Here is a 25,111-nt window from a genome sequence, read left to right as displayed (position 1 = left end):
CCACAGTAGCCAGAGGTGACAGCATGCTGCCCCCTGGTGGTCAACCACCGGCCCTGGTAGTTACACTGTACTCAGCTCGGAAGGCCTTGTGCTCAGAGCCTTTCCCGGCTGGCCCCTGAGACCTTGGGACATTTTTACCCCCAAGGAAAATCAACAAGTTAACTGTGTTTCTGAGTCAGTTTTTGAAAACTGTTTAATGTTCCAAAACTCAGGTACTAAATCATGTAAACCTTGTGTGATTATCCGACATTAAGCCCTTCAGAATGCATTTCCTCATTCCTCACAGCCACCCTGTGTGAGGTAGGTACCCTTGTCATTTCCATTTTATAGTTAAGAAAACTGAGACTGTTTCTATGGAAGAATTAACTTGGGGTCCATGTGGGCATGAGGGTGAGGGGTTTGAGAGGCAAGGGCTGAAGACCCAGGAGGGATGAATTCCCAGGATGGGTTGAGAGCAGCAGAGTCGGGCTGGTCATGGTTCTAGGGCAGTATCGTCCCAGGTGTGTGGGAAGGTCCCTTTTTTCCTCTCTCTCTTGTTTTTGCTGCCATCAGTAATGGCCAGGGGTTGAACTAGAGGCCCTGTCCCAAGAGAGATAAGAAGTTGACATGACACCCAAAGACAGCAAGTGTGACAAACGAAGGCAGAGATGAGAAGAGCTGTGTTCCTGGCGAGTGTGCCAAGTCATTAGAGCAGGAGGGAGTTTTCTTGAAATGCACCTGCCCTTCCTGTGCCCCACCCCCCACTGTTCTGCCACCTTCTAGCGCCAGTAGGGGCAGAGCAGGGCAGGAGGTCAGTCGGGTGCTGGAGCACCGAGAGGCCGATGCAGTTTCTTCTCTCTGTTCTCTTCCTCTCATGCTTGCTGCTGACAGGTACTAGGGGAGAAAGAGGTCAGGGCTGGGGCTCTGGAAAAGAGATGTGGGGCAGCCGGGAGCATGTGGGGACCAGGAAACAGTAGAATCTGCCAGGCAGTGAGGTGTAGGTGGGGATGTGTGTAACCAGGTGTTACGGGGGGAACCAGATATCCTTGAGCCTTGATCCCTTTCTTTATAGATTGTCAAGGTCCATTTCTTTTTTTATCCTGATTCCTTGTAGCCATTTTTATTTTATTTTTACCAAATAACAGGTAAAGGAGATGACAAAATAATAATATGTTTTTACTAACAGAAGTAATTGGAGGAGCATGTATGAATAGGCCCATGGTGAGAAAAAAATAGCTAATGAGCAGAGGCCATTGCAATTACAAGGCTGCTCAGCATTACGGGCCAGTTAAGGGGCTCACAGACTGCCCACCAGTGATTAAGAAGATGTGTATATATGAGAATAAGGAAATGTGTATATATGAGAATACAGAAAATATGGGGGCAGAGAGTCTTCATGGTTAACTTGTAAAATGAGATCCCTTTAAAATGGAAAGGTTGTCCAAGTAAGAAAACTGCGAAAACAGCAAAGTATAAGGAATCTATTAAGTATAAGGATCCCACAATTCAAAAGCCTCTTTGGAGGAGCTCCAAAGCTCATCATCTTAAAATATGGCACTGAGACTATGGCAGTGTCTCCTGTTGACGAGGACCCTTCTGTGTCCAAATGTGTCCTTTCATTTTCTCTTTGTGGAAAACGTTAAAGATATTCCAGGTTGTCATTAATCTTGAAAATACAAGGATCCAATTAGCCTGAGAGGCATGGTCTGTGGGTTGCCCCAGAGCCATGGCCCTGACCTTGGGTGCTTTCGGCATCAGAGCTTAGTTAACTAGGCATATATAAGCCCGAGAGAGCCTGATTCAGTAGGTCTGGGGCAGGGCCTAGCCATCTGCTTTTTGCTCTAGAGTCTGGACCTAAGAGATAATGATAGATGAATACATCAAGAAGACGAGGTAGTATTTGTACAAAATGTTTAGCGGTCTCATGAGTAAAGTTGTACAGTGGTTGATCCAGCATGTGCAGTGTGATATTAGTGAAGGTCCAGCTCCGGGAGAAGCCTGTTTACAAGAAGGTTGACAGGAGGACTAGGGGGATTCAGGCTAATGCCTTCCATAGCAGTCTCTTGGCAGGTGTCCTACCAGACAGGTAGGACTCTGAGCACTGAGTGGGTATTGTGGGAAGGGCAGAACACTGCTGCACAGCGTGGCATGTGGAAGAACACCTCACTTTTCTTAGACCATAGGTCTCTTGTTAGTGAGCCTCAGAGTTACCCGCACACACTCACATTCAGATTCCTGGGCCCTACCAGCAAGTCTGATTCAGAGGTCTGAGGTGGGCAGACCACACATGGAGAAATCCTGCTCCCAAGCAAAGCATGTCTCAGAGCTCCTTGGTACACAAGAGAAAGTAGTGGTGGCTCAAAACAAAAGTAGGTTTCCCTTAAAGAACGATATTATGTTGTAGATAGAGAACTGACCTAAAGATGGGGAATCAAAGAGGAATTTTCCAGATCAAGAAATGTACATTGCTTAGACTAGTTCCTGTTTGTTGTCATCCTGGCATATATGTCATGAAATCTTTGATAGGTTTAGGGGAACAATGGAAAGATCATAAGGTGAAAGAGATGTGAGAGTGAGATCTGCTCACAGCGAGAGAACAGAGAGGAAAGTCAGCCAGGCTGCCGGCAGCCTAATCTGAAAAAGTGACCTGGCTCTTTGGGGCAGTATGTAGACTCATTTTTAGAGATGAATGGATTATCAAGCCCTATCAAATCCCAGTTCCTTATTCTAGTCAGCTTTGTATCTCTTACAGTAATTGCACACAATAGATGCTCAATAAATGCGTAATGAATGCTCACTCAGTAGCCATGCAATAGTTGTGTAGTGAACAACGAATGAATGTGGAGCGAGCTATGGCCCCATCCATCTAGCAGGTGTGTCCTACTGCTCTCTTGCAAGTAATGTACCACTTTCCCGGATGGAAGCTCACATTTACATAATAGTAGGACTAGAACTCCACCTGAGCAATTTAAATACCAAGATGGGAATTCGGCAGCCATAGAAGAGTGACGTTATCGGGGAAAGCATTGAAAGGAGAACTCCTTGAACTTTTAATGAAGCCTCATAATACTTCACCTGTGGATTGGACCCATGCAGCCCCATGAGCCTTGTGTCTGGTGCATCCCAAATGTCCTGATCCCTGTCATGACAAGGACACTTCTTTGCTCCTCACTAGGAGACACGGAATACTGTATTCTGCCATCAAGTAGTAAAGGTCCTGCTTTGATGGAATTTTCTGGTAACTGCCATTCATTTTCTCTAACTCGCAGTCTTGCTGAGAGTTTGCACTGTGGGCCCCTCAGTGGGTAGCACCTGTTGCCTAAGTTTAGCGTTGAGTGCCACCGCAGCTCGGGAAACTGTTCTCACTCAAGGTTTTGTTTCCTCTCATAGGCCACCATGAAACCCCACTGTCTGCATCTACCAAGATGCTGGAGAGATTTCCCAACAATCTGCCCAAACATCGGGAAAATGTGATTCCTGCTGATTCAGAGAAAAAGAGCTTTGAGGAAGTGAGTCGGGGTTGTTGGTGTTAGGTGTTGGGAGGGTGAGGCATTAGACTTTGACTTTGCCTTCTGATCATGCAGCCTTTTCTGGAAGGGAAGAGGAATGCACCAGAATCCAAAGCAAACAACATAAATAGTTAAGGGCTAGTGGAGAGGAATAGGAAGCAACTCGTGAAGGAAGGTGCAGGAAAGGTAGCAGGACCAAGCTGGGCCTGGACCTGGATGAATGGGTAGGATTTGGCCAAGTGGAGGGAACAAGGGGGCACAGGAGGGATGGTACAGCAAGGGCAAAGGCCTGGAGTGGGAAGAATGCTGGTGTGTCCAGCTCCCAGGCCAGACCCGAGGCTACTAAGCTGGGAGTAGTAGGAAATGGGCTCACACGGGTAAAAAGGAACCATGTTACAGGTCCTGGAACAAGCCCTGTGGAGGAGGAGCAAGCCCTATTGAAGGCTGGGTTGGGTGGCTCACATCTGTAATCCCAGTGCTTTGGGAGGCCAAGGCAGGAGGATTGCTTGAGCACAGGAGTTTGAGAGCAGCCTGGGCAACATAGCAAGACCCTACTGCTTAAAAAAAAAAAAATGTTGAAGAAGTGATGAGACCTGAAGTTTTATGAAGCAGACAGAGAGTGGCCTGAGACTATTTGCGCAGTGTTCCAGGGGCTCTCTTAGCACACCTTGGCCTAAAGCCAGAGGAGAGGGAGTAGAAAGGACTGCAGACCCGGAGCTGAAAGCATCAGTTGAGGAATTCAGCAGCCGCATAGAAGTCAACCTCATTCTCCTTCCTCTCTCTCATCTGCTGGCGCCCCCTGTTAGCTTTACCCAGTCAGAAACGACAGGGGGTTGGGGAGGCCATTGCTTTGGTCCATACAGGTCAGTGTTCTGGGGCACAGAGCCGGTGGAGGAGGTGGAAGGGTGGCTGTGCAGGAGAGAACTCAACATGGCCAGGGAAGGGGAAGAGGGGACGTCTGAGGCTTAGCGAGCTATTCAGGCTTGGCGGCTTCGGCAGCCCTGCCATGGAGGGCCCAGGAACAGAGACACACCTGGGCTACATGAGCAGGGTCAGAAGAAAAGAGAATGGCTGACTAATGCAGAGACCAAAAGCACAACAAATTCGGTTGAGATATCCAGAGACAAAGGAAATTGTGGACTTTCAAGATTCCAGGGCCCAGTATCTGTTTACCATCATCTATGGAGGTAGCCCAGTTGGAGAAATATGTTGATTCCTAAAACAGCAATCTCAAACAGCATTGTCCTATAATCTTATTAAAGTCCTGCATATTCATTATTGAACACTTAGAAAATAAACACATACAGAAGAAAATAAGACAGTGTCCTTAATTTTACACCCAGAGGTAGCCACAGGTCAGATCTTTACATTTAACCATCTAGTCTTGGATAACAGTCTTTGAAAAAGTAAGTATTAAAATACTCTGAGGTGCATCTGTATGGTGATGAGACATACAGATGTCCCTGGCCACATGCCCAGATGCCTCCTATACACTCTGCAGGCCACAAACCCCCCAAAATGTGGGAGGCACTGTGGGAGAGACGCGAACAAGAGGGGTACACCTGGAAGGGGAGAGAAGAACATTCTAGGCAGCCATCTGGGGGGAGGGGTGAAATGGTGTGAGTGTGCGGGAAATTTAGCATGTGGGAAATTCAGCACGTGCCATGGAGGCTGTGTTAGTTTTGTTGGGCAGATGATAACTGCATACCTGGAATACTAGATATTTGAGAATGAATCAATGCATTTTTCTAAATGCATGTTCCATGAAGTCTTGGAGATTCTGAGGAACTCTAGGGAAGCTCCATTTTTATCTGATTTAATTTTGGGCTTCTAAATTTTCTTTAACAAACACTTCTGATGCTTCTTAAAAACTTTGAAGAAATAGTGGACTACTGGAATAAATTATATTTTTGGGATTACACTGACGGTTTACAGGCAACACAAAACTGCTTTATTACTTTCTAGCCATGCGTCTCCATATACGTGTGAATTTCCTTTTAATGAGAAATGGTATTATTAAATCAAATACCAATTTTTCACCAGACTTCGCTACAGATGACTTCAGAATTTTCCCGGATACTGAACCTACCATCAAAGGAGGAAGTGTTTGCCTTTTTGAGGATTTTCAAAAAAAAAATATGTAGGGTCTGAAGACACCTGCCAAAAGTATTGCTCCAAAAACTATTTTTGAATAATGATAACCTCACTGCAAAGATGCATGGTCTCTCAAAGCAATTGCTTTGAAGGAGGCAACAATTATCTGCCTACATGATCTTTGGTGAGCTTAAAACAAATACAACACCCTGCAGTACAGTCATATCCTTGTAAACAGTGATTGCCTCTCTTGATTGCTGGCCTCATCTGTATCTGGCTACAAATTTTGCAGTGATGTCGCAACTCTCTCCCATGCAAGGTTATCAACCTGGTTGACCAGACTTCAGAAAACGCACCTACCACCGTGTCTCGGGATGTGGAGGAGAAGCCCGCCCATGCCCCCGCCCGGCCCGAGGCCCCCGTGGACTCCATGCTCAAGGACGTGGCCACCATCATCCTGAGCACCTTCCTGCTGATTGGCTGGGTGGCCTTCATCATCACCTACCCCCTGGTAAAGCTCAGCACTTCTCCTTTGCCCTCCACCTGTTTCTGGGGCTTCTCTGCCTGTCACCTCACGTCAGTGAGATCGAGACAAAAACAACCAGCACATTTCGTTCCCCATTTAAAAGTCAGTGTTTATCTTCAAAAACATAATTAAAGAGACTAGCCTCCCAGAAAAGGACAATTTGGTACCTAAATCTTAGTGTTTTTCAAGAGCGAGCTGATGTATAAGCCTTGCTCAAAGATGATTTTGAGTAGTTATCTGTATTTTTAAAGAATAAGGATAATAGATGAAGACCTTTCCTCTCTTAAAAACTGCCATTAGAACGTCTGCTGGGGAGAAGAACCAATCAAAGAAAAAAGAAGCTGCCCGTGAGATCAGCTTGTGTGAAAAAGGCAGCATGGCCATTCCGTTACTTCCTAGTTGGAAACGAGCAGGCTCCGTAGCGGAGCAGGCTGTGGCTGGGATGAAATATGTGAGGGGAGTGGTCCTTCAGCAGGTTGCTCAGAGCATGGAGATGCTGTTACCTGAGAGCTCAGGAAGCTAATGACCCGCCCAGGAATGGGAATGACAGACCCTTTACGGCACTCCCCATTGGCACGTCTGCACCTGATGGTTTCACTTTTCACCTCACTCAGTCCTATGAGGTCATTATTATTGACCTCATAGGTCAATAATGATTTTCTTTTGTCCACAAAGGAAGCAAGTAGATCCTGAGGAGCTAAGTAACTTTCCTTACGGGTACCCAGCTAGTAGGCAGCATTTCCAGGACTCCATCCCGTGGCGGAGGGAAGGAGAGATGACTCCCTGGTGGGTTGGTGGCTCACAGAAGTCCCTTCAGTCCACCTCCTGGACATGGGTAGGGATAATCACAGATGGCTACTACTTCAGGTAATTACAGAATGAATCCTCAGGTATTTGAGAGGCATGTGGCCACGGGGAAGGCAATGGGATGAAAGGGGGAAGCAGGACCTTAGCCAGGCTCACCATGTGTCAGCCCCACTGCCACCTCCTGGCAGTGTGTGTGCAGGGGAGCACAGCTTCCTCACCTGCCCCTCTGGACTACTGAGCATCTGTGCGCTAGCCTCTAGCCAACACACAGACATGGTAGATGGCAAACCTGGGGCTTGCCCCCACCCACCACTGGCTCAGCCATGCTACCTGTGCTTCCTGTTTGGTTTCACCTTTGCAACAACTCTCAGACTTTCATAAAAATCACAGAATTTTAGAACCGAATGAAACTGGCACAGCCCTCAGCCTAGGACACAGTCCTTCCCCTGGTGGCCATCCAGCCCCTCCTAGGGTTGGGGAGTGGGCTGTACGAGCAAGGATCTAACTAGTCGGCAGAAAGACCTCCAGTCGTCAAAGCGATTCTGCCTCCAGGTGCCTTCTCACTGGTCTCTTTGTGCCCTGTGGGGTCACATAAAGTACACATGCTCCCTCCACCACTGGGACCTGTCCCTTCCCAGCTGTTTGTTTCCCTGTGGGAACAGCTGCCCTTGTCTGGATATGGGTTTCTCTTCCCAGAGCATGCATCAGCAGCAGCAGCTCCAGCACCAGCAGTTCCAGAAGGAACTGGAGAAGATTCAGCTCCTGCAGCAGCAGCAGCAGCAGCTGCCCTTCCACCCACCTGGAGACACGGCTCAGGACGGCGAGCTTCTGGACACATCTGGCCCATACTCAGAGAGCTCGGGCACCAGCAGCCCCAACACGTCCCCCAGGGCCTCCAACCACTCGCTCTGCTCCGGCAGCTCTGCCTCCAAGGCTGGCAGCAGCCCCTCCCTGGAGCAAGACGACGGAGGTAAAGCCAATTGCCATCTTGATGCTATTTCGTGTTTTGTTCGAGCACCTCCTGAGAAGTCCAAGGAGTCTCCATAAGATTGTAAAGTGCCATTCTCAGGGATGCATTGTGTTCTCCTCTAACTGGTACTCTGAGGGTCTCTGCAGGAAGGCTTCTGCCCCATCCCTTGGCATCTCCCCCTCAGAGGGCCTTCTGGGGACCACCCTGGCCATCCCCCTGTCTCTCCACAAGGGCTGGGTGTCGCGGCTGACCAGAGGTGAGCTGCCCATTGGGCTGGAGAGAGTTCCCAGGGCCAGCTGGTGGCCAAGTGTGAAAGTGTCACAGTTTATCTGCTTTCCTCTGTGGAAGTTGGCTCAAGCCAGTTGTCAGAGCCCCAATTCTGAGGGAATTGGCACAGAGCTGGTGCAGGGACCTCAGAGCCCTCTGTCCCGGGCAGTCTCCTCATTTTTACGTGTCCACCACCGCCTCCTGAGTGTTTCAGTGCGGATCTTTACAGTGGACTTTCGTGGTTGTTGTTAACCATTAAACCATTCTAACTATATCACAATAAATATGTATAAGTATATGAAACGCTATGGAGAATGCCTGCCTTCCAGAAGGTTTTAAGATATGCAATCACACAGTAAGGTAAAGGCAGAAACAGAATGCAGGGGCAGGGGGAAGAGGCAGCCCTGGGTGTACATGGGGAGTGGGCCCGGCAGGCTCTTCCTGAGCAGCAGTCTGGGGTGCAGTGCCTCTTAAATCCCATCTCTTAATCTGAGGTCAGGAAGCTTGCCACCACGTTAACCTCAAGGTTCTTTAGGTGATAATCAGTTTGAAACAATCTCTCTTTTTCCTGTTTTGTCCCAGATGAGGAAACCAGCATGGTGATAGTTGGGAAAATTTCCTTCTGTCCCAAGGACGTCCTGGGCCATGGAGCTGAGGGCACAATTGTGTACCGGTGAGTGGATTAGCCAGCCCCCTGCCCTCACCGCCTGGTGTCTAAGTTGTTGCCTGTCAGGTTGCGAGCCTGGTGCCAGGCTCAGAGCACAACAGGGTCAAAGCAGTGACCTAGGCACTTGGAGTCCCGCCTCCAGGGAGCTTGCACACTGAGGGAAGCAATGATTCCGGGGCCACCAGGCAGTCAGTCGGGGCCCTCTAGGCTGGGAAGCAGTAGTTGAATGCTGTGGACCCAGGTTCTCACCTCGTTTACACAGCCTGACTCGTGCTTACCAGACACGACTCCTGCTCCTCATCCCGCAGGGGCATGTTTGACAACCGTGATGTGGCCGTGAAGAGGATCCTCCCCGAGTGTTTTAGCTTCGCAGACCGTGAGGTCCAGCTGTTGCGAGAATCAGATGAGCACCCGAACGTGATCCGCTACTTCTGCACGGAGAAGGACCGGCAATTCCAGTACATTGCCATCGAGCTGTGTGCAGCCACCCTGCAAGAGGTGGATTGATTTTTTTTTATTATTTTGTTAACTTTATTAAAGTCATAGCACTTTGGGAGGCCAAGGTGAGCAGATCACTTGAGTTCAGGAGTTTGAGACCAGCCTGGACAACATGGTGAAACCCCATCTCTACAAAGAAACCAAAAATTAGCCAGGCCTAGTGCTGTGCTCCTATAGCCCCAGCTACTTGGGAGGCTGAGGTGGGAAGATTGCTTGAGCCTAGGAGATCGAGGCTGCAGTAAGCAGTGATTGTGCCACTGTACTCCAGCCTGGACAACAGAGTGAGAACCCATCAGAAAAAAAAAAAAAAAAAGTTACAGTGAATTGTATTCATTTTAAATGTACAGCTTGATGAATTTTGACAAATGTCTATACCCATTTAACCACATACACAGTCAAAATGTGGAGCATTTTCATCCCTCTAGTTGTAACAGGGTGGTCCCCCTGCATGCCTGGGCAGTCTGCTTGCAGTTGGCATGTCTCTCCCTCTTTGCCTCCAGGAAACCTGGACAGTTGTTCTTCCCATCTTCAGTCATGGCTGGTGTGGGCTTGAAGGATGCCGGCTGGTAACTCTAGGCTTTAAGATCATCCAGCAAACTCCTTTTGTTCAGTTTCCAGGCTCACCTTGAAACTCTATCAGTATCATTTGGATTCCTTTGTAGGTTTACCTATATGAGGCAATGAACTTGAGTTTCTTGCCTTCTTATCTTTCTTATTGTAAATTAGTAGATTGGAGCTTTGCTCCTTGTTGGAAAATATAGATTTAGACAGAATGTTGTCAGTAAAACTTCCCGTTTCTTTCTTAAAATGGTATCAAAGAAAACAAGCTGAGGGGCCAAGTCCTGAGGACTGTGTGCCGTGACCTTGTTGTCATGTCTTTTGCAGTATGTGGAGCAGAAGGACTTTGCGCATCTCGGCCTGGAGCCCATCACCTTGCTGCAGCAGACCACCTCGGGCCTGGCCCACCTTCACTCCCTCAACATCGGTGAGAGGCCGCGCTTTACCAGGCCAACAGCCTGGGTAGGGGTAATCAGTGACCCAGGTGGGGCTAACCAGTAGCTTGGGTGGGCCTTGCTTCTGTTCAATCTCTTGGCTACATCGCCAGTAGCAAAGATGAGTGGTGTAAGAATTTGAGGAGGAATCTACATAGTTGAATACCAGAGCCAGGTGGTGGCAGGCATCCTGGGAGTCTGACGAGGACATACTCCCCATTGGAGGAGGAGGCCTGGGGTTGCTCCTGGTAAGCATTGGACTAATCTGGAGTTCTCTATTAGTTCACAGAGACCTAAAGCCCCACAACATTCTCATATCCATGCCCAATGCACATGGCAAGATCAAGGCCATGATCTCTGACTTTGGCCTGTGCAAGAAGCTGGCAGCGGGCAGGCACAGCTTCAGCCGCCGATCTGGGGTGCCTGGCACAGAAGGCTGGATCGCTCCAGAGATGCTGAGCGAAGACTGTAAGGAGAACCCTGTGAGTAATAGGCTATGGCCCTTTGAAAACTACAGAACCAGCCCATTGTATCTTCAGGAGTAGAACCTTTAAATTCCAGGTTCGGGGGCTGATGCCCGTGTAGCTGGAGAATGGCATTCCTTTCACCAAGAGCTTCTGTATGAACTTTCTATGTCATCTCATGTTCAGATGATTAAAGGGGCAAATGTGGGCAATTATCTATTTTTTTCCCCTATTCTTCCAATTACTTGTTTTTTTGTTTGTTTGTTTTGTTGGTTGGTTGGTTTTTTGTTTGTTTTTTTGTTTGTTTTTGTTTTGAGACAGAGTCTTACTCTGTCACCCAGGCTGGAGTGTAGTGGCGTGATCTCAGCTCACTGCAACCTCCACCTCCCAGGTTTGAGCGATTCTCCTGCCTCAGCCTCCTGAGTAGCTGGGATTACTGGTACCTGCCACCACACCCAGCTAAATCAATCACTTTTTAACCCCTTTTTAATTTTGGTAAACTGGGAAGTCAGGACTTGCACAGCGTGAGCAAACTTCAAGTTTTCATTATTTTTAAATTTTTTTGTTTTCTCAACTTATTAGGATAATTTTTAGACATAGAGAAAATTGAAAGAAAAAAAATTTTTAGAGGTGGAATCTCGCTATTTTGCCCAGGCTGGTCTTTTTTTTTTTTTTTTTTTTTTTTTTTTTGAGAGGGAGTCTCGCTCTGTCGCCCAGGCTGGGATGCAGTGGCCGGATCTCAGCTCACTGCAAGCTCCGCCTCCCGGGTTTACGCCATTCTCCTGCCTCAGCCTCCCGAGTAGCTGGGACTACAGGCGCCCGCCACCTCGCCCGGCTAGTTATTTTTTGTATTTTTTAGTTGAGATGGGGTTTCACCTTGTTAGCCAGGATGGTCTCGATCTCCTGACCTCGTGATCCGCCCGTCTCGGCCTCCCAAAGTGCTGGGATTACAGGCTTGAGCCACCGTGCCCGGCCCAGGCTGGTCTTAAACTCCTGGGCTCAGGTTTAGCCTCCCAAAGTGCTGGGATTACAGACATGAGCCACAGCGTCTGGCTGAAAGAATGTTAACATGAATACCTGTGTACCTCCACCTAGATTCAACGTTTGTTAAAACTTTTGCCACGTTTGCTTTATCTTTGCCTATTACTGAACCATTTGAATATAAGTAGCAGGCATCCTGACCCTTCACCCCTGAAGACCTCAGCACGTGTCTCCTAAGGAATACATTGTGTTTCCAACCACAATACCATTATCCCACCTCAACAATTAATACTGTTTCTATCCATCATCTCATATTCAATCCATATTCAAATTTCCCCAATTAGTCCCCAAATGTCTTTTATAGAGCTGCGTATTTAGCTACCTACTGGGTTCGACACCTACTGGGTTTTGTATACCAGGATGGAATCAAGTGTCTTGCATTACATTTGATTCTGTCTCTTGGAATTTACACATCTTTCCACCTATATTTTGTTCCATGTTGAAGTTCCATTTTGAAGAGTCCAGGCAGTGGGTTATAAAATGCCCCATTCTGATTTATTTACTTGTTTCCTCATGACAACGTTGAACATTTCTCTGTATTCCTCGTATTTCCTGGAAACCAGAAGTCAGGTGTAGAGGCTTGATTAGGTTCAAGTTAAATGTTTTTGGCATGAGTAGATCACAGGTCTCTGCATCAGGAAGCATGTGATGGCAGATTGTATCTGTAAGATCGTATCTGTAAGATTGTTATCGCCTCCTCTTAGTGATGCTACAGCTGATCTCTCTATCATAAGGGTTCATTTCCTCCTCTGTTGTTAGTATTTGGGGTGATCCTTCAGCACAATGTGATATCCTGTTTACTGACAGTCACTCACGCAGTGGTTTAGCATGTGTTGATCACCCTTGCCTGAAGTACTCAGTTCAGTAGAAATTCTTCTGCGTTATTAGCTGACATTTTTCTGTAAAGCAGAGCTTTCTTTTCACTTTCTTCTCTCTCTCTCTCGTTTTTTTTTTTTTTTTCTTGATCACTATGGGCTCAAGGATTTTGAAACTAATGTTATAATCCATTTTCATCCTTTTTTTGTTATTTACTTCTTTTGATACACAAATTGTTCCAAATTTGGTCAACCTGGAACCCCTTCAAGCTGGCTTCTGCATCCATTTGCTAGGAGTGCACTCACATTTGAGCACCTTATTCTAGCACAGGTCGCTGAGGCTCACCTTGGACACTGCCCGATGGAGACCTGGATGGGTCAGCCATCTTGAGTGGATTAGATATGGTCCTCTCTTACCCAGCTCACTGGGGACCAGCAGCTGGTCAGTTCATCAAAGAAGTCAGTTACAGCGAAGAATCATAAAAACACGTACACACGCCGTAACACTTAATTTTAACTTAAAGCAAGTAATATAAGCCCTTAAGTCACAGAAATCTTGTACTGTAGGCTAAGGTCTTTTCAGATTTGGGTCTGACTGACTGGAGTCCTCATTTTCCAGCTTGCATTAAGCACACTCCTGTGCCACTTCTGCATGGAGGCTTGGACACTTCAAACACTTCCTAAGCGATTTGAGAGCAGAAGCCTGGTTTTTAACGCTTCGTGACCCAGTCCCTTACGGTTGAGTCCACCACACCGAATGCCGCAACAGCTCTTGTAACCATTCCCTTTCCTTTGTGGAGTCTTTCTAAAGATTCAGCTTACCTCAAAATTCGTGGCACTCATGTTTGACAGCTTATGGAATATTCAAATTACAAGGACAAGTGGCAATAATAAGTTTGGGAAAGAACATAACTGGGGCCACGGAGGTTGGAAAGATGCCTCTTCACCTCAGTGTTGACTATGCTGGGACAGCAGGTGGCACAGAGTGTAGGGGGCGTGGGAGACCCGGAGAGCTCTGGGAATCAGGGGCGAGCTCCAGCCGTGGTGGCCATGTTCCTCCTGTCCTGAATCCAGCGCCTTCCTAAGGGAAAATCTGGTGAGGTGGAATAAAGCATGGTAGGTTTGGAGATTGGAAGACCTGAATGCCATCCTGGTTTGTCACATCCAGCAGTGACCCTGAGCTTGTCATGCAACCTTTCTATCCACATTCTTATCTGGGGATGAAAGTATTTGCTCTGCTCACCTCACAATGTTGTTGTGAGGCTGAGAGTGCTGTGTTGTTCAAGGTGTGTCTCCTCCAGCATGGAAGGCGATGAACCCCTGGTTCCTCTCACTAGACCCTCACTTCACCTGGTGGAGAATCTCAGAGGCGGGGCCTAGTAACAGGGACCTGAGCTGTGCTCAGGAACCACCCTGGTGTTACACCCCAGGTAGCATGAGCTAAAAAACACAAACGTACATTTCCCTCAAAGGAAGCTCGTCTGTAGACACAGAATGGTTTCATGGCGTAAGTGAGAGGCTTTCTCGGATTAACATCAAAAATGACCTCCTTGGTAACTTGTCAGATAGTTTGTTTCTGGGGCTGTTTTTGAATCATAAGCTGTTTTATTCACTTATTAGCAATTTTGCTACCTACTGTGTGCAGGCACCATTCTGGGCCCTGGGGGTACAGCAGGAAAGCAATGACGCAGAGACCCTGCCTGTGAGCACTTTCATGTTGGGGGTAAGGAATATATAACAGCCAGGAGAGCTTTTGATGGGCCAAGCACTGTCACAAGCAACCATTTTTGCATACTAACGCATCTCTCTTGACAACAACCCCATGAGGAGCATGCTGTCAGTGTCCGCATCTCACATGAGAGGGAACCAGGGGCTTCTAGGTGGCTCCAAGCCCAGCTTCTCCACTGTGACCTCTGACACCCGTGCAGTGCTGCAGGTTACCCCTCACTGCTCTGCGCAGTTCACGTATGTCAGCTGATTCTCCCAGAACACCTTCCAGGTGGCGGAAGCAGCAGCAGTGCTCCTCCCTCCCTGGCTGTGAGTGAGGATGGAAACTCTGCTCCCACACCTCTCATGCCTCATGTCTCTTTTCAGACCTACACGGTGGACATCTTTTCTGCAGGCTGCGTCTTTTACTACGTGATCTCTGAGGGCAGCCACCCTTTTGGCAAGTCCCTGCAGCGGCAGGCCAACATCCTCCTGGGTGCCTGCAGCCTCGAATGCTTGCACCCAGAGAAGCACGGTGAGCAGTCCAGGGGTCGGGGTTGGGAGCAGCTCCTCAGCTGCCTCAGGTGGCCCTGCGGAGCTGGGCTGTGCCACCTCTGTACTCACAGAGGCCCTGGCGCCCCAGCTGCTCACCCCACAGGCCTCAGGAACCTACAGACTTGTGCCGAATCTGGTAGAGGGTTGGTAGGGTTATCCCTGGGGCACCACCTTCTAAAGCTGAGACGCTCCAAGATTCCTCCAGGTCACCAACTACTTGTGTGACCTAGACAAAGCCCCCTTTGGAGACCTTCTTTTTCTACCTGGTGACATGAGGGTTAAATAATCTGTGGTCCCTTCCTGCACTGGCATTTGGGAAGACAAATTGTCTTCTCTCTTGTGAGGGCCAGTGGTCAGCAGGTGCGGTCCATGCTGGGCTGGGGACAGACAAGCTTTATCCTCACCCTGCTGGTCTCCTGGTGTGGGTGCAATAAGTCTTTCTTTCAGACTTCAGGTTTTCCTGGCTGGTAATTGGCCCATGACACTCCAATGCTGCCTTTTGAAAAAATTCAAACTAAATTATTGTTTTGTTTATGGTTGATTTTCGTTATTGTAGAAAACACAGATTAGCATAAAGGCCCATGTAGTCCCATTATACAGGGATAAATGATGGCTGTTAATATCTTTGCATATATGTTATTCTAGTCATTTATCTAGACGTGTATGCATATTTTATAAAGATAAGGTTAAATCCTGCATCCTGTTTTGCAACATGGACGTTTTTCAACGTCACCTTGAATGTCTGTCCACAACAATCTGTATTTAGCCACAGCTGCATTTTAACAGCTCATGGCCCAGCGTAGAGAGGCACAGTAATATATCCACTCGGGCCTCTGATGTTGGATGTTCACAGTCACTTCCTTCACAAACCATGCAGTGAGGACTCACCTCATTGGCTAAGGTTTTGTGTCTGTTCCTAATTATTTGATTGGAATAAATTCCTCTAAATAGAATCATAAATGAGAGGGTATGCACCTTTTTTAAGTTTTGGTATTTCCCTGTGACTTTGGACTGGTAATCGTGAGTTGCTTATTTTCCTCCTTTATAGAAGACGTCATTGCACGTGAATTGATAGAGAAGATGATTGCGATGGATCCTCAGAAACGCCCCTCAGCGAAGCACGTGCTGAAACACCCGTTCTTCTGGAGCCTAGAGAAGCAGCTCCAGTTCTTCCAGGTAGAGACGTTTGTTCTCTTTATCCAGAGTCTTCATTTAATGTTTTTCAGATTTTGAAAATATAGAAAAGGACAAAGAATAAAACAAATTGCCTATTACCCTAAAACTGAGAGATAATCATGGCTGATGTTTTAATGTTTTCTTCATATATAAAAGTATACTTGGGATCTAACCATATATACAGTTTCAGAACCTGCTTTTTTTTTTCAATTGTATCTTTCATGTTAAAGTTCTAAAATTCCAATGACCATAGTATTCTTTCATATGGATGTGCCATAATTGTTAAGTTTTAGATTATGGAATTTCCAAACATATAATACATAAATGTTTAAACGCTATAACGAGCACTCCTTTATTCATCCCTCAGGTTCAACAAGTATTAACCTTCACCCTCTCCCCTCCCCAGGTTATTTCAAAGCAAATCTCAGGCATCATGTAATTTCATTCAAGTGTCTTAAGTTTATTTATTTATTTATTTATTTTTTGAGACAGCGTCTCACTCCGTTACCCAGGCTGGAGTACAGTGGTGCAATCTTGGCTCACTGCAACCTCTGCCTCCCAGGTTCAAGTGATTTTCCTGCCTCAGCTACCTGAGTAGCTGGGATTACAGATATGCACCACCAGGCCTGGCTAACTTTTTTTGTATTTTTAGTAGATATGGGATTTCACCATCTTGGCCAGTCTGGTCTCGAACTCCGGACCTCAGGTGATCTGCCCGCTTCAGCCTCCCAAAGTGCTGGGATTACAGGCATGAACCACCACACCCAGCCCAAGTGTCATAAATTTAAATGCTTTCTTATATTGTATTTGGTTCTATCATCTTTTACACAGTCTTTGCCCAGATCTCATTTTGCTTAAAATAGGTTCTGCAAAGTTAGAACTCCTTTGGCAGTTTGACTATTTAAAAGCTTTGTGACAATGTCAGGTGACTTTTGAAGAGGTAATGTGTTTTTCAAAGTCTTCCATGTATGAATTGAACATAACTCACCTGATCGCCTCCTGCCCAGTGCGTGGCTCCGAAGAACAGGCTTGTGGGGCAGTACTTTTCCCCTTGGGTCCAGGCAGAGTACATTTTAGTGAGCACCATACTCAGAAGTGACCGTCATGCTCTCCGGGGGTTGGACTGGGGCCTTGGCCAGAGGGAAGCCCCCAGAATGTAAGCTCCTCGAGGGCAGGAGTGCTTGACTACTGCCTTCACTACTGTGTCCCTGCCTCCTGGCCCAAGGTGGGGGCTCAGAAACCATTCAGATGGATCGGGCTGGGGAGAGTTCAATGCTGTCTTCCATGTTATAGCCTAAGGATTGGTCACTGTGTCCATGGACATGATGTGAAAATTCTCAAGTCCATATGTCTTCCAGGGACTTGTGAAAACCAGCCAGGTCATTTCGATCACAAAATACAGAACACGAATAAAACCCATGCAAAGGGACCTTCACCCACCATGGGACAGGATTTAAATGCTTAGTATCTCCAGGTATATGTCTGTCAAACACACCTGGCTTCCACCCAGGTCATTTAGCTGTAACAGCTTTGCAGCTCAGACACGTGTGTTCCCAGTGCACCCAAGCTGACAATCTGACCTCTCCACAGCTTTTCTCTGACAATTGTAAAGTAGGAATTCAGCCAGTCTGGCTTCGTCTTCATCATAGAAAAGGCTGCTCTGAGAAAACGGTCTCCTAAGGCTACTTAACATTGATGTAGGCAGGGCTCACCACTCCCTGTGTCCTCAGCTGTCGACCTGTCTTACTGATGGGACTTCAAGAGGCCTGTACTTGGGTGCTTCCTGACCCTCTCCTTATTTCCAAAGTCAAATGCAGAGCAAGGTTTGAATCCCAACAGAAGACCCTGGAGCCCATACTCTTGCCACCAAGTTTCCTCTTTGAGAAGAAGGCCCGGCTTCACTGGTCTTTTCTACTGTTGGAGGGAGGAGTGGCGACCCTCCACCAGTTATGGGCTTGAGCATACCATGTTTCAGTGAGTAGACAAAGCACAGGATGCACATCAAATCTGAGCTTTCCTTTTCTTTTTGGTTTTGGTTCGTTGGATATAGATTGCACTTGTGGCTTCATACACATGGCACGTGTGTGCACATGTGAAATTCAGGGTATGCGTTCATGGTCTATGTGCAGGTGTACTCTGTGAAGCTTCTCTGTCATGGAGAAGCTCTCTGTGGACCTGTCCTTCATGAGGAGCAGACAGGGCACCTCACAGGGAAAGACACGGATGAGGGAGGCAGAGGGCAGGGTGCCTGCTGCCCAGCTCGGGGGCAGGCTGCAGTCTGGGCCTAGGGGCCGTCATCCCTTCATGGCTCATGTGCCAGTGACCGTCTGTTACTCAGAATCCCAATCGCACAGCTCTCAGTATCTCCGGCACTGTCCATCATCTGCTGCCCTTGTTTCTCTCACAGGACGTGAGTGACAGAATAGAAAAGGAATCCCTGGATGGCCCGATTGTGAAGCAGTTAGAGAGAGGCGGGAGAGCCGTGGTGAAGATGGACTGGCGGGAGAACATCACCGTCCCCCTCCAGACAGGTGAGCACACTGCGGCGTGTGAGAGGGCATGTTGCAAAAGCCGCTGCCGCCTTTCCAAGAAGTAAACGTGGAAATGGACGCTCCAGGCTGTTCAGGCCCCAGATCCCACTTGTCGGGTTTGAGACTTTCTTGGGTGTGTCCCCTGTGGTTTGGTTACACTGATGTGTGTTTCGTTTTTGTTCCCTAGAGTGACAGGTGAGTGATGGTGTCATGCTCTAGGTGGTCATTTCCGATCTGGGTGCGATCACCAGGTGGGGTTCAGGGGGACACCGCCCTTGGCTTGGATGGGAGGATCTGCTCCTGTGACTGGGTGTGGAGTGACCTCACCTTTCAGTCCAACTCCGTAATCCCCAGAACCCGGGAATTGTTTTCTTTTAGAATGTATTAGTTTTAAATTTGATTACCCATTGCGTCCCTCAATGTTTTTCTAGACCTGCGTAAATTCAGGACCTATAAAGGTGGTTCTGTCAGAGATCTCCTCCGAGCCATGAGAAATAAGGTAAGCGGTGTGTAAATACTGGGGAGGAAGTTTATCCAGTAGACGGTTGGGGATGCTGCTCACGCTGACACGGACACCTTCCTCCTTTCATCCATTCTTGATAAATCTTCTATCCGTGCTGGCATTCTCATCTCTCAGGAGCTAGGCAGCTTCAGCTGGACTTGACAAACTGCAGGCTATTGCTTCTTTTATGCTGGTTTTCCCTTCAGGGACGCAGGTGCAGATGAAGCTCTGGGAAGCAGTGCTCTGCGGCCCGTGTCCCTCTTGGTCTCTGGTTACTGACTTTTGTGGGGCCTTCTCCCTGTCTGATGCAGCCACTGTGTGGGAACATGTATAAACATGCCTCGAATGCGGGGACCCCGCTGGGACAGACACTCCAGTCTCAGGCGACTTTACTCCTCCTGAGGTGACCAGGAGTGTCTCCAGGTCCTGACTGTCACAGAAGGCTTGAGCCCCCGCTGGACCGGCTGGGCCTTGCTCGCTTCGAGGCCTCCTCCTGAGTGAGGGAAGCAAGGGAGATGATGGGGCTGGATTATTGGATACATAAGCCTTTTTTCCTTTTCTTTACCAAAAACCAACCAACACTCATATTCTTTCTCTTCCTTGCATGATGAAAGGGTGTTTTGCCAACACTTCCCAAGCTTTCTAACCCCTTTCTAACCTCCCAAGCTTTCCAACTCTCTTTGCAGAAGCACCACTACCGGGAACTGCCTGCGGAGGTGCGGGAGACGCTGGGGTCCCTCCCTGACGACTTCGTGTGCTACTTCACGTCTCGCTTCCCCCACCTCCTCGCACACACCTACCGGGCCATGGAGCTGTGCAGCCACGAGAGACTCTTCCAGCCCTACTACTTCCACAGGCCCCCAGAGCCCCAGCCCCCAGTGACTCCAGACGCCCTCTGAGCAAGGGCGGCCCCTGTGTTCTGGTGGCCCCAGCTGTGACTGAGGGCCTGGTCACCACAATTAGAGCCTGACACCTCCCGGCTTTGCAGGGAGACCAGGCTTCCCAAACCAAGTGCCTTGAGCCGCCTGCTCTGCAGCCCACAGAGGACAGTGCTGACCCCAGGAAGTGGGAGAAGTGGCCCCTCGTGACCTACAGGGAGCTGGGAAGATGCTGGCCCTAAAAGCCTTACAGTCAGGATGTCTGCAAAGGAGAGCCTCAAAGACCGCGCGAGTAGCACCCCCAACCGTCTACTGGATAAACTTGCTTCAGACTTTTTTTTTTTTAATTCCTGCTTAATGTCAAGTCTGTGGGCCTTTCAGGAAGGGGGAGGAGGGAATCCTGCATTTTGCTTTCGTGCTGGGGCAGCTAGGCTGAGACGCACCAAGTGCAGCCTTCGCTGGAGACCGGACTTGAGTGGTGGGGGATGCTGACAAGGAGGATGGAGTTCAGAGGGTGTCGTCCTGCGGTATGAGATGCCTCATTGATCACAGATGTGCCCAGAGTAGCCCAGGTCACTGTTAACTAGTGTTTCTACAGAGGCAGGAGCCGTGAGCATGAGGCATGGCATTAGGGACCGGTCAGCTATGCATGCCAGCAGGTGGGGTCGTGTCTGCAGGTCTCAGAAATGAAGAGGCTGCTGTGTTCTGGAGGCAGTCGTGGCTCAGTGCCAGTGGCCAGAACGGTGGCCTTTGGTGGATGTGCCCTGGGCCATCTGGAGGTGGTGCTCAGGAGTGCTTGGGGCAAGAGGTAAAGATTCCCTGGCCTTCAAGGAGAGCAGCTAAGACCCAGACAGGGGCTAGCCTTCAGGACCGGAGGGAGGCTGCCGAATGGGACCCTCCTGGTCATCAGGAGAAAGCCCTGGGCCAGCGAGTAGTCAGTCAGCCTCCTTCGTCCCCAAGGCTGGTGGAACAAGAGGCTCATGGTGAGTCAGGGCCAGGGTGGGGCCAAGGCCAGGGTCACTGTGTGCTTCATGGGCCAGCTGTTTTGTTTTTCTTGGCAAATTTTAATAACTATATTTTAATTATACTGTAGAATGCTATGTCAGCATGAGTAAGCTAAACTTGAAGCTTACTTGTGAAGAATAAATAGATAGAATACATCTTCTATTTTTTTGTGGTACCAAAAATCACCATCCCCTCAAGAAAGAGTGTTCATGTATAGAACATTCTCTAATGCTGAAGAGTAAAACATTATAGCAACACTATGTAAATGTATTGAACAGTCTCTAGATTATGTTTGTGCCATACTGTTTTTTTCTAAACTTAACATAATTTTTAGCTTTAGTTTCCATCAAAACTTTTGTCTTTTCTCTCCCAAGAGCCTTAGAGGCTAAAATGCAATCAGCCTACCGTGTAAGGAGATGTTGTCCGTGTACTTTCTCCAGCCATTTGGGGGATCATTGCGGCTCAGGCCTGGTGAACTCAGAGACTCCATTCAGTATTAAGAATGGGATTGTTGAATTTTACTCACTCACAGAGAAATCACTGTTTCTTCATGTTGTAAGATGTTTTCTGTTTGTGTATTTGTATCATGATTACTCATCTAAAGCTCTTACTCTGCCTTTATAGAATTCAGTTCTCCTCCTTTCATCATAGCTAAAGGGACTTTTGTGCCTACTATTAACATGATCCTACATCCTTAAATCTCATTGATTACCTCACTTAGGCCTTGGAACCTTGGCCCTTGGTCGGTGTCCTTGGCGTCTTCTAAGCAAGGCTGTGCACTTTTCAGAAACGTGGCCAGACTGCGTTTCCTGCTGCTCGTTGCCGTGTGCCAAGTGGTCTGAGACTGCTCCCCACACGGCGGCAAGGCGCTTTACCTGTGGGCTTTGGCAGTAACCCAAGAGAGGATCAGAAGGTGGAGAAGCTGCCACGAGTGGTTTAGCAGGACTGCCACAGGGACTGCCCCCCACCTTGTTCTCAGCACAGATTTTCTCTTTGGGAGTACCCAGGTGATTTCTAGTGGCACAATTTTGTGTCATCTCCCTGCTTTAGCCCTACTTGCCTAGAGACAACTGTTTCAAATGCCTTTTCTGCTTATACTAGTTTCTAACCACCCAGATTTCTCAAAATCATTTATTCAGTGTATTTTATTTGAGCACTTACTGTATTGAGCTAGGCAGGATATAGGGTGCTGGAGATACAGCAATGAACAAGACAGGCAAAACTGCTTTCCTGAAACTTGTGATGAGAGACAACAATAAAAAAGTGTTGCTGCCACAAAGAAACCGAAGTGTGTGGGGAAGGGCACGTGTTTGCAGTTTCATCTCTTCTGTCCCAGAATCACAGGGATCTGGTCCAATCACCTCTGGTCTCTCCTCTTAGTCACCTTTAGGAGCCCAGGTTCCCGTCCATCCTCTGGGGGATTTGTTTGAAGAGATCCCGTGTGGGTACTTGTCATGAAAACACCTTGGGCATCATCTGGTGTATCCAGTTCTAGTCTTGAGAATTCTGGTTTCCCACTGTGCTCAGCGAGTGGAAAGTTCTTTTCAGGCCAGAACGGCTCTGCACCATCACGTGTCGTGTTGCATCCTAGCTGTTTGATCTGTAGTTCAGGTTATGGGACTTCTCCAATCCCGGAAGGCTGTTGAACTTTTTAGAAATACTGTACGCTATCTTCATCTTTAAGATGGAACTTGGTCACATCTGTTAGGAATCCAAAGGACACTATGACTTATTTAAATCTTGTCTTGAACCTTGTATTGAACCTCTGTTGGGCACATGTGCCAGAATTTCTCTTGTTGTTTCTCGAGTCTTTTTAATTTCAGTTTTTTTGTTTGTTTGAGACAGATTCTTGCTCTGTCGCCCAGGCTGGAGTTCAGTGGCACGATCTCTGCTCACTGCAACCTCCGCCTCCTGGGTTCAAGTGATTCTCCTGCCTCAGCCTCCCGAGTAGCTGTGATTACCAGTGCGTGCCACCATGCCCAGCTAATTTTTTGTATTTGTTTTAGTAGAGACAGGGTTTCACCGTGTTACCCAGGATAGTCTCGATCTCCTAACCTTGTGATCCGCCTGCCTCGGCCTCCCAAAGTGCTGGGATTACAGGCACGAGCCACCGTGCCCGGCCTAATTTCAGTTTTTGAAGTGTCCACAAGTCATGAGGCACCAAAGCATTTTCACTTGGGGAGCATTGGTATTCCCTGATTAGCCGCGAAGCAATCTAGCAGCTGAAGTGTGAACTCCTGGGTGCGCAGGTGTTCTGCCTCCCGCTGTGTTCTCGGTGCAGTGGTGGTCAGAGGCCCTTCCAAGGAGACATCACTCTGATCAGTTACAGATAGATGTTCTGGAAGATCTGCAGGTGAGAGATCCAGCAGTTTCTTCCCACCAACTCTAGAAGAAAGGGCCTTATCAGAGTTGGCCCTGAGCCTTTGGTAAGGTTTTGTGTGCATGTGATTCAGTTATCTTTGGCAATTCTTTCTCGCTGCAGTGAGAGAGATTAATTGGTTGCTGATCAAACCGCTCATGCAGATGGGGGGACCTTTGGATTGTACAACTTTCTCATCTTGGCTGCTTTCTTTTCAGGCAGTTGGACTATGGCCAGGTTTAGCTTTCCCAGAGCCGTTTCTTTCTCTATCCTTTCCTTGGATCCTTGTAGTGTGCCCATTGGATCCTCGGCCTTGTGATCCTCTGGGAAGGGGGGTCAGTTCCACTTTTGCAGTCTTCTGTGCTGGAAGAGAAGTCCAGCGTCCTGGAAGGAGCCTCTTTAAGTTCCCCGTTTCGCTTTCTCTCTCTGCTCTTTTAGTGTCTGAGATTGCCTTTCTTTGAATTTCCCAGCGTTTCTTTTCCTTGTTCCTTCCCTCACCATCCTGAAGTCATTTTGGTTGACTGTGTCCTGGCTTTGGCTTCTCCTGGCAGGAAGTCATCAGGCATCCTCTCCAGGTGAGCCGAAATTCCACCCTCCCAGGTTGGACACCATCTTTTAAACCCAATGGTCTACTCCCCTCCTCTACTTTGTTATCTTTATGAAACAGTGATTTCCCATGAGTAACCCTGGTTCTTTTTGTACCAGCGCTTAAATCCTTTCTGTAGACATTGGAAAACCACAAAGAACGTGACTGCAATGAGCCTCCCACTGGAGCAGCCTTAACCAACACTTTGGCCAAAGCCCCCACCTCCCCTGTGTGCTGTGTATGTGTTTGGTGGATACAGTATTCCTTTTCAGTGTCCCTAAAGCTGTGACGGGGAGTCCCCACTTACCTAGAAAGCATTACCAGTCACCTACTCTGCATTCTCAGATGCAAACCTTGTGTAGTGTTCTTTTTGCAATGACCTATTTATTTAACCTATTTATATTTATTTAATTTTTACTCTGAAATGTATCCAGTTACAATTGTACTTGCTTAAAGCACATCAGATTTGTTTACCCCTGACCATTTTAAAACTGGAAAAGTGATACTGTATCCTTCCATGGGACAGATGCTTTACAGTAGTGTCATTAAAGGGTGATTAATTTGGTCGGGGTAAAATGTTAATTTTTAGGTGATTTTTAAGAATTCTGTGCCATTGTGTCTTCTGTGTGGATGGTTAATTGTTTAATTGGTATGTGTTAATTGTGTGATACAGTCTTCTTTGTGGAACCCAAAATCCTCTTTTTAGCTTTATATTTTATAAACTGCCAGATTGTACAAGTTTTATGTGTATTTTTAAAGCTTGAAGACACATGAGGGTCATTATCTAAGTTAAACAGCCTATTTTTGTACCTCCTGTACAGTTTTATAATTCTGCTGATTGATGGCGGCATCTTATGTCGAGCCAACCACAATAAAGATAGTTTTAGATTTTGGAGTCAGTCTCATTTTCTTAAAGATTCAAATACCATTCTCAGACAGGCTGTGCTCACTGTCCTCTTGGGTGGCCGGGGCTGGACTATGAGTCCTTTGCAGCTGGCTCGGCTGGTGGGGCATGGGTGTCCTCATATCCACAGCAGGGTCCAGGGACTGGGACACCCTCCATGGTGGCTGTGTATCAGAAAAGCTTCTTTGAAACCTTGCAGGAAGTTCCCCAAAGTATTAATTTGGGCTGAATTCCAGGAAGGTGGCCAGCTGGGACAGACACGCCACGTGGTAAGAATTG

At 47.8% G+C, this 25,111-nt stretch overlaps 1 protein-coding gene across 6 annotated transcripts in view; it reads left to right on the top strand.

Moving 5' to 3' along the window:
• Positions 1-24,816, top strand: part of ERN1 (endoplasmic reticulum to nucleus signaling 1) — a 91,228-nt gene extending 66,412 nt beyond the window's left edge. For all 6 annotated transcript variants that reach the window (XM_074020103.1, XM_005584697.4, XM_074020105.1 and 3 more), the window contains 12 exons: positions 3,370-3,488; positions 5,902-6,093; positions 7,612-7,885; positions 8,735-8,825; positions 9,128-9,317; positions 10,203-10,302; positions 10,592-10,791; positions 14,724-14,871; positions 15,940-16,067; positions 18,475-18,598; positions 19,030-19,097; positions 19,787-24,816. In XM_074020103.1, coding sequence (XP_073876204.1) covers positions 3,370-3,488; positions 5,902-6,093; positions 7,612-7,885; positions 8,735-8,825; positions 9,128-9,317; positions 10,203-10,302; positions 10,592-10,791; positions 14,724-14,871; positions 15,940-16,067; positions 18,475-18,598; positions 19,030-19,097; positions 19,787-19,999 — 1,847 coding nt within the window. In that variant the 3' untranslated portion in view covers positions 20,000-24,816. The remainder of the gene's footprint in view (positions 1-3,369; positions 3,489-5,901; positions 6,094-7,611; positions 7,886-8,734; positions 8,826-9,127; positions 9,318-10,202; positions 10,303-10,591; positions 10,792-14,723; positions 14,872-15,939; positions 16,068-18,474; positions 18,599-19,029; positions 19,098-19,786) is intronic.
• Positions 24,817-25,111: the final 295 nt, after the last annotated feature.

The sequence above is a fragment of the Macaca fascicularis genome, chromosome 16, assembly GCF_037993035.2.
Source record: "Macaca fascicularis isolate 582-1 chromosome 16, T2T-MFA8v1.1".
NCBI lineage: Eukaryota > Metazoa > Chordata > Mammalia > Primates > Cercopithecidae > Macaca > Macaca fascicularis.
The sequence above is the reverse complement of the archived record's forward strand: the minus strand, read 5'-3'. Positions and strand labels throughout refer to the sequence as shown.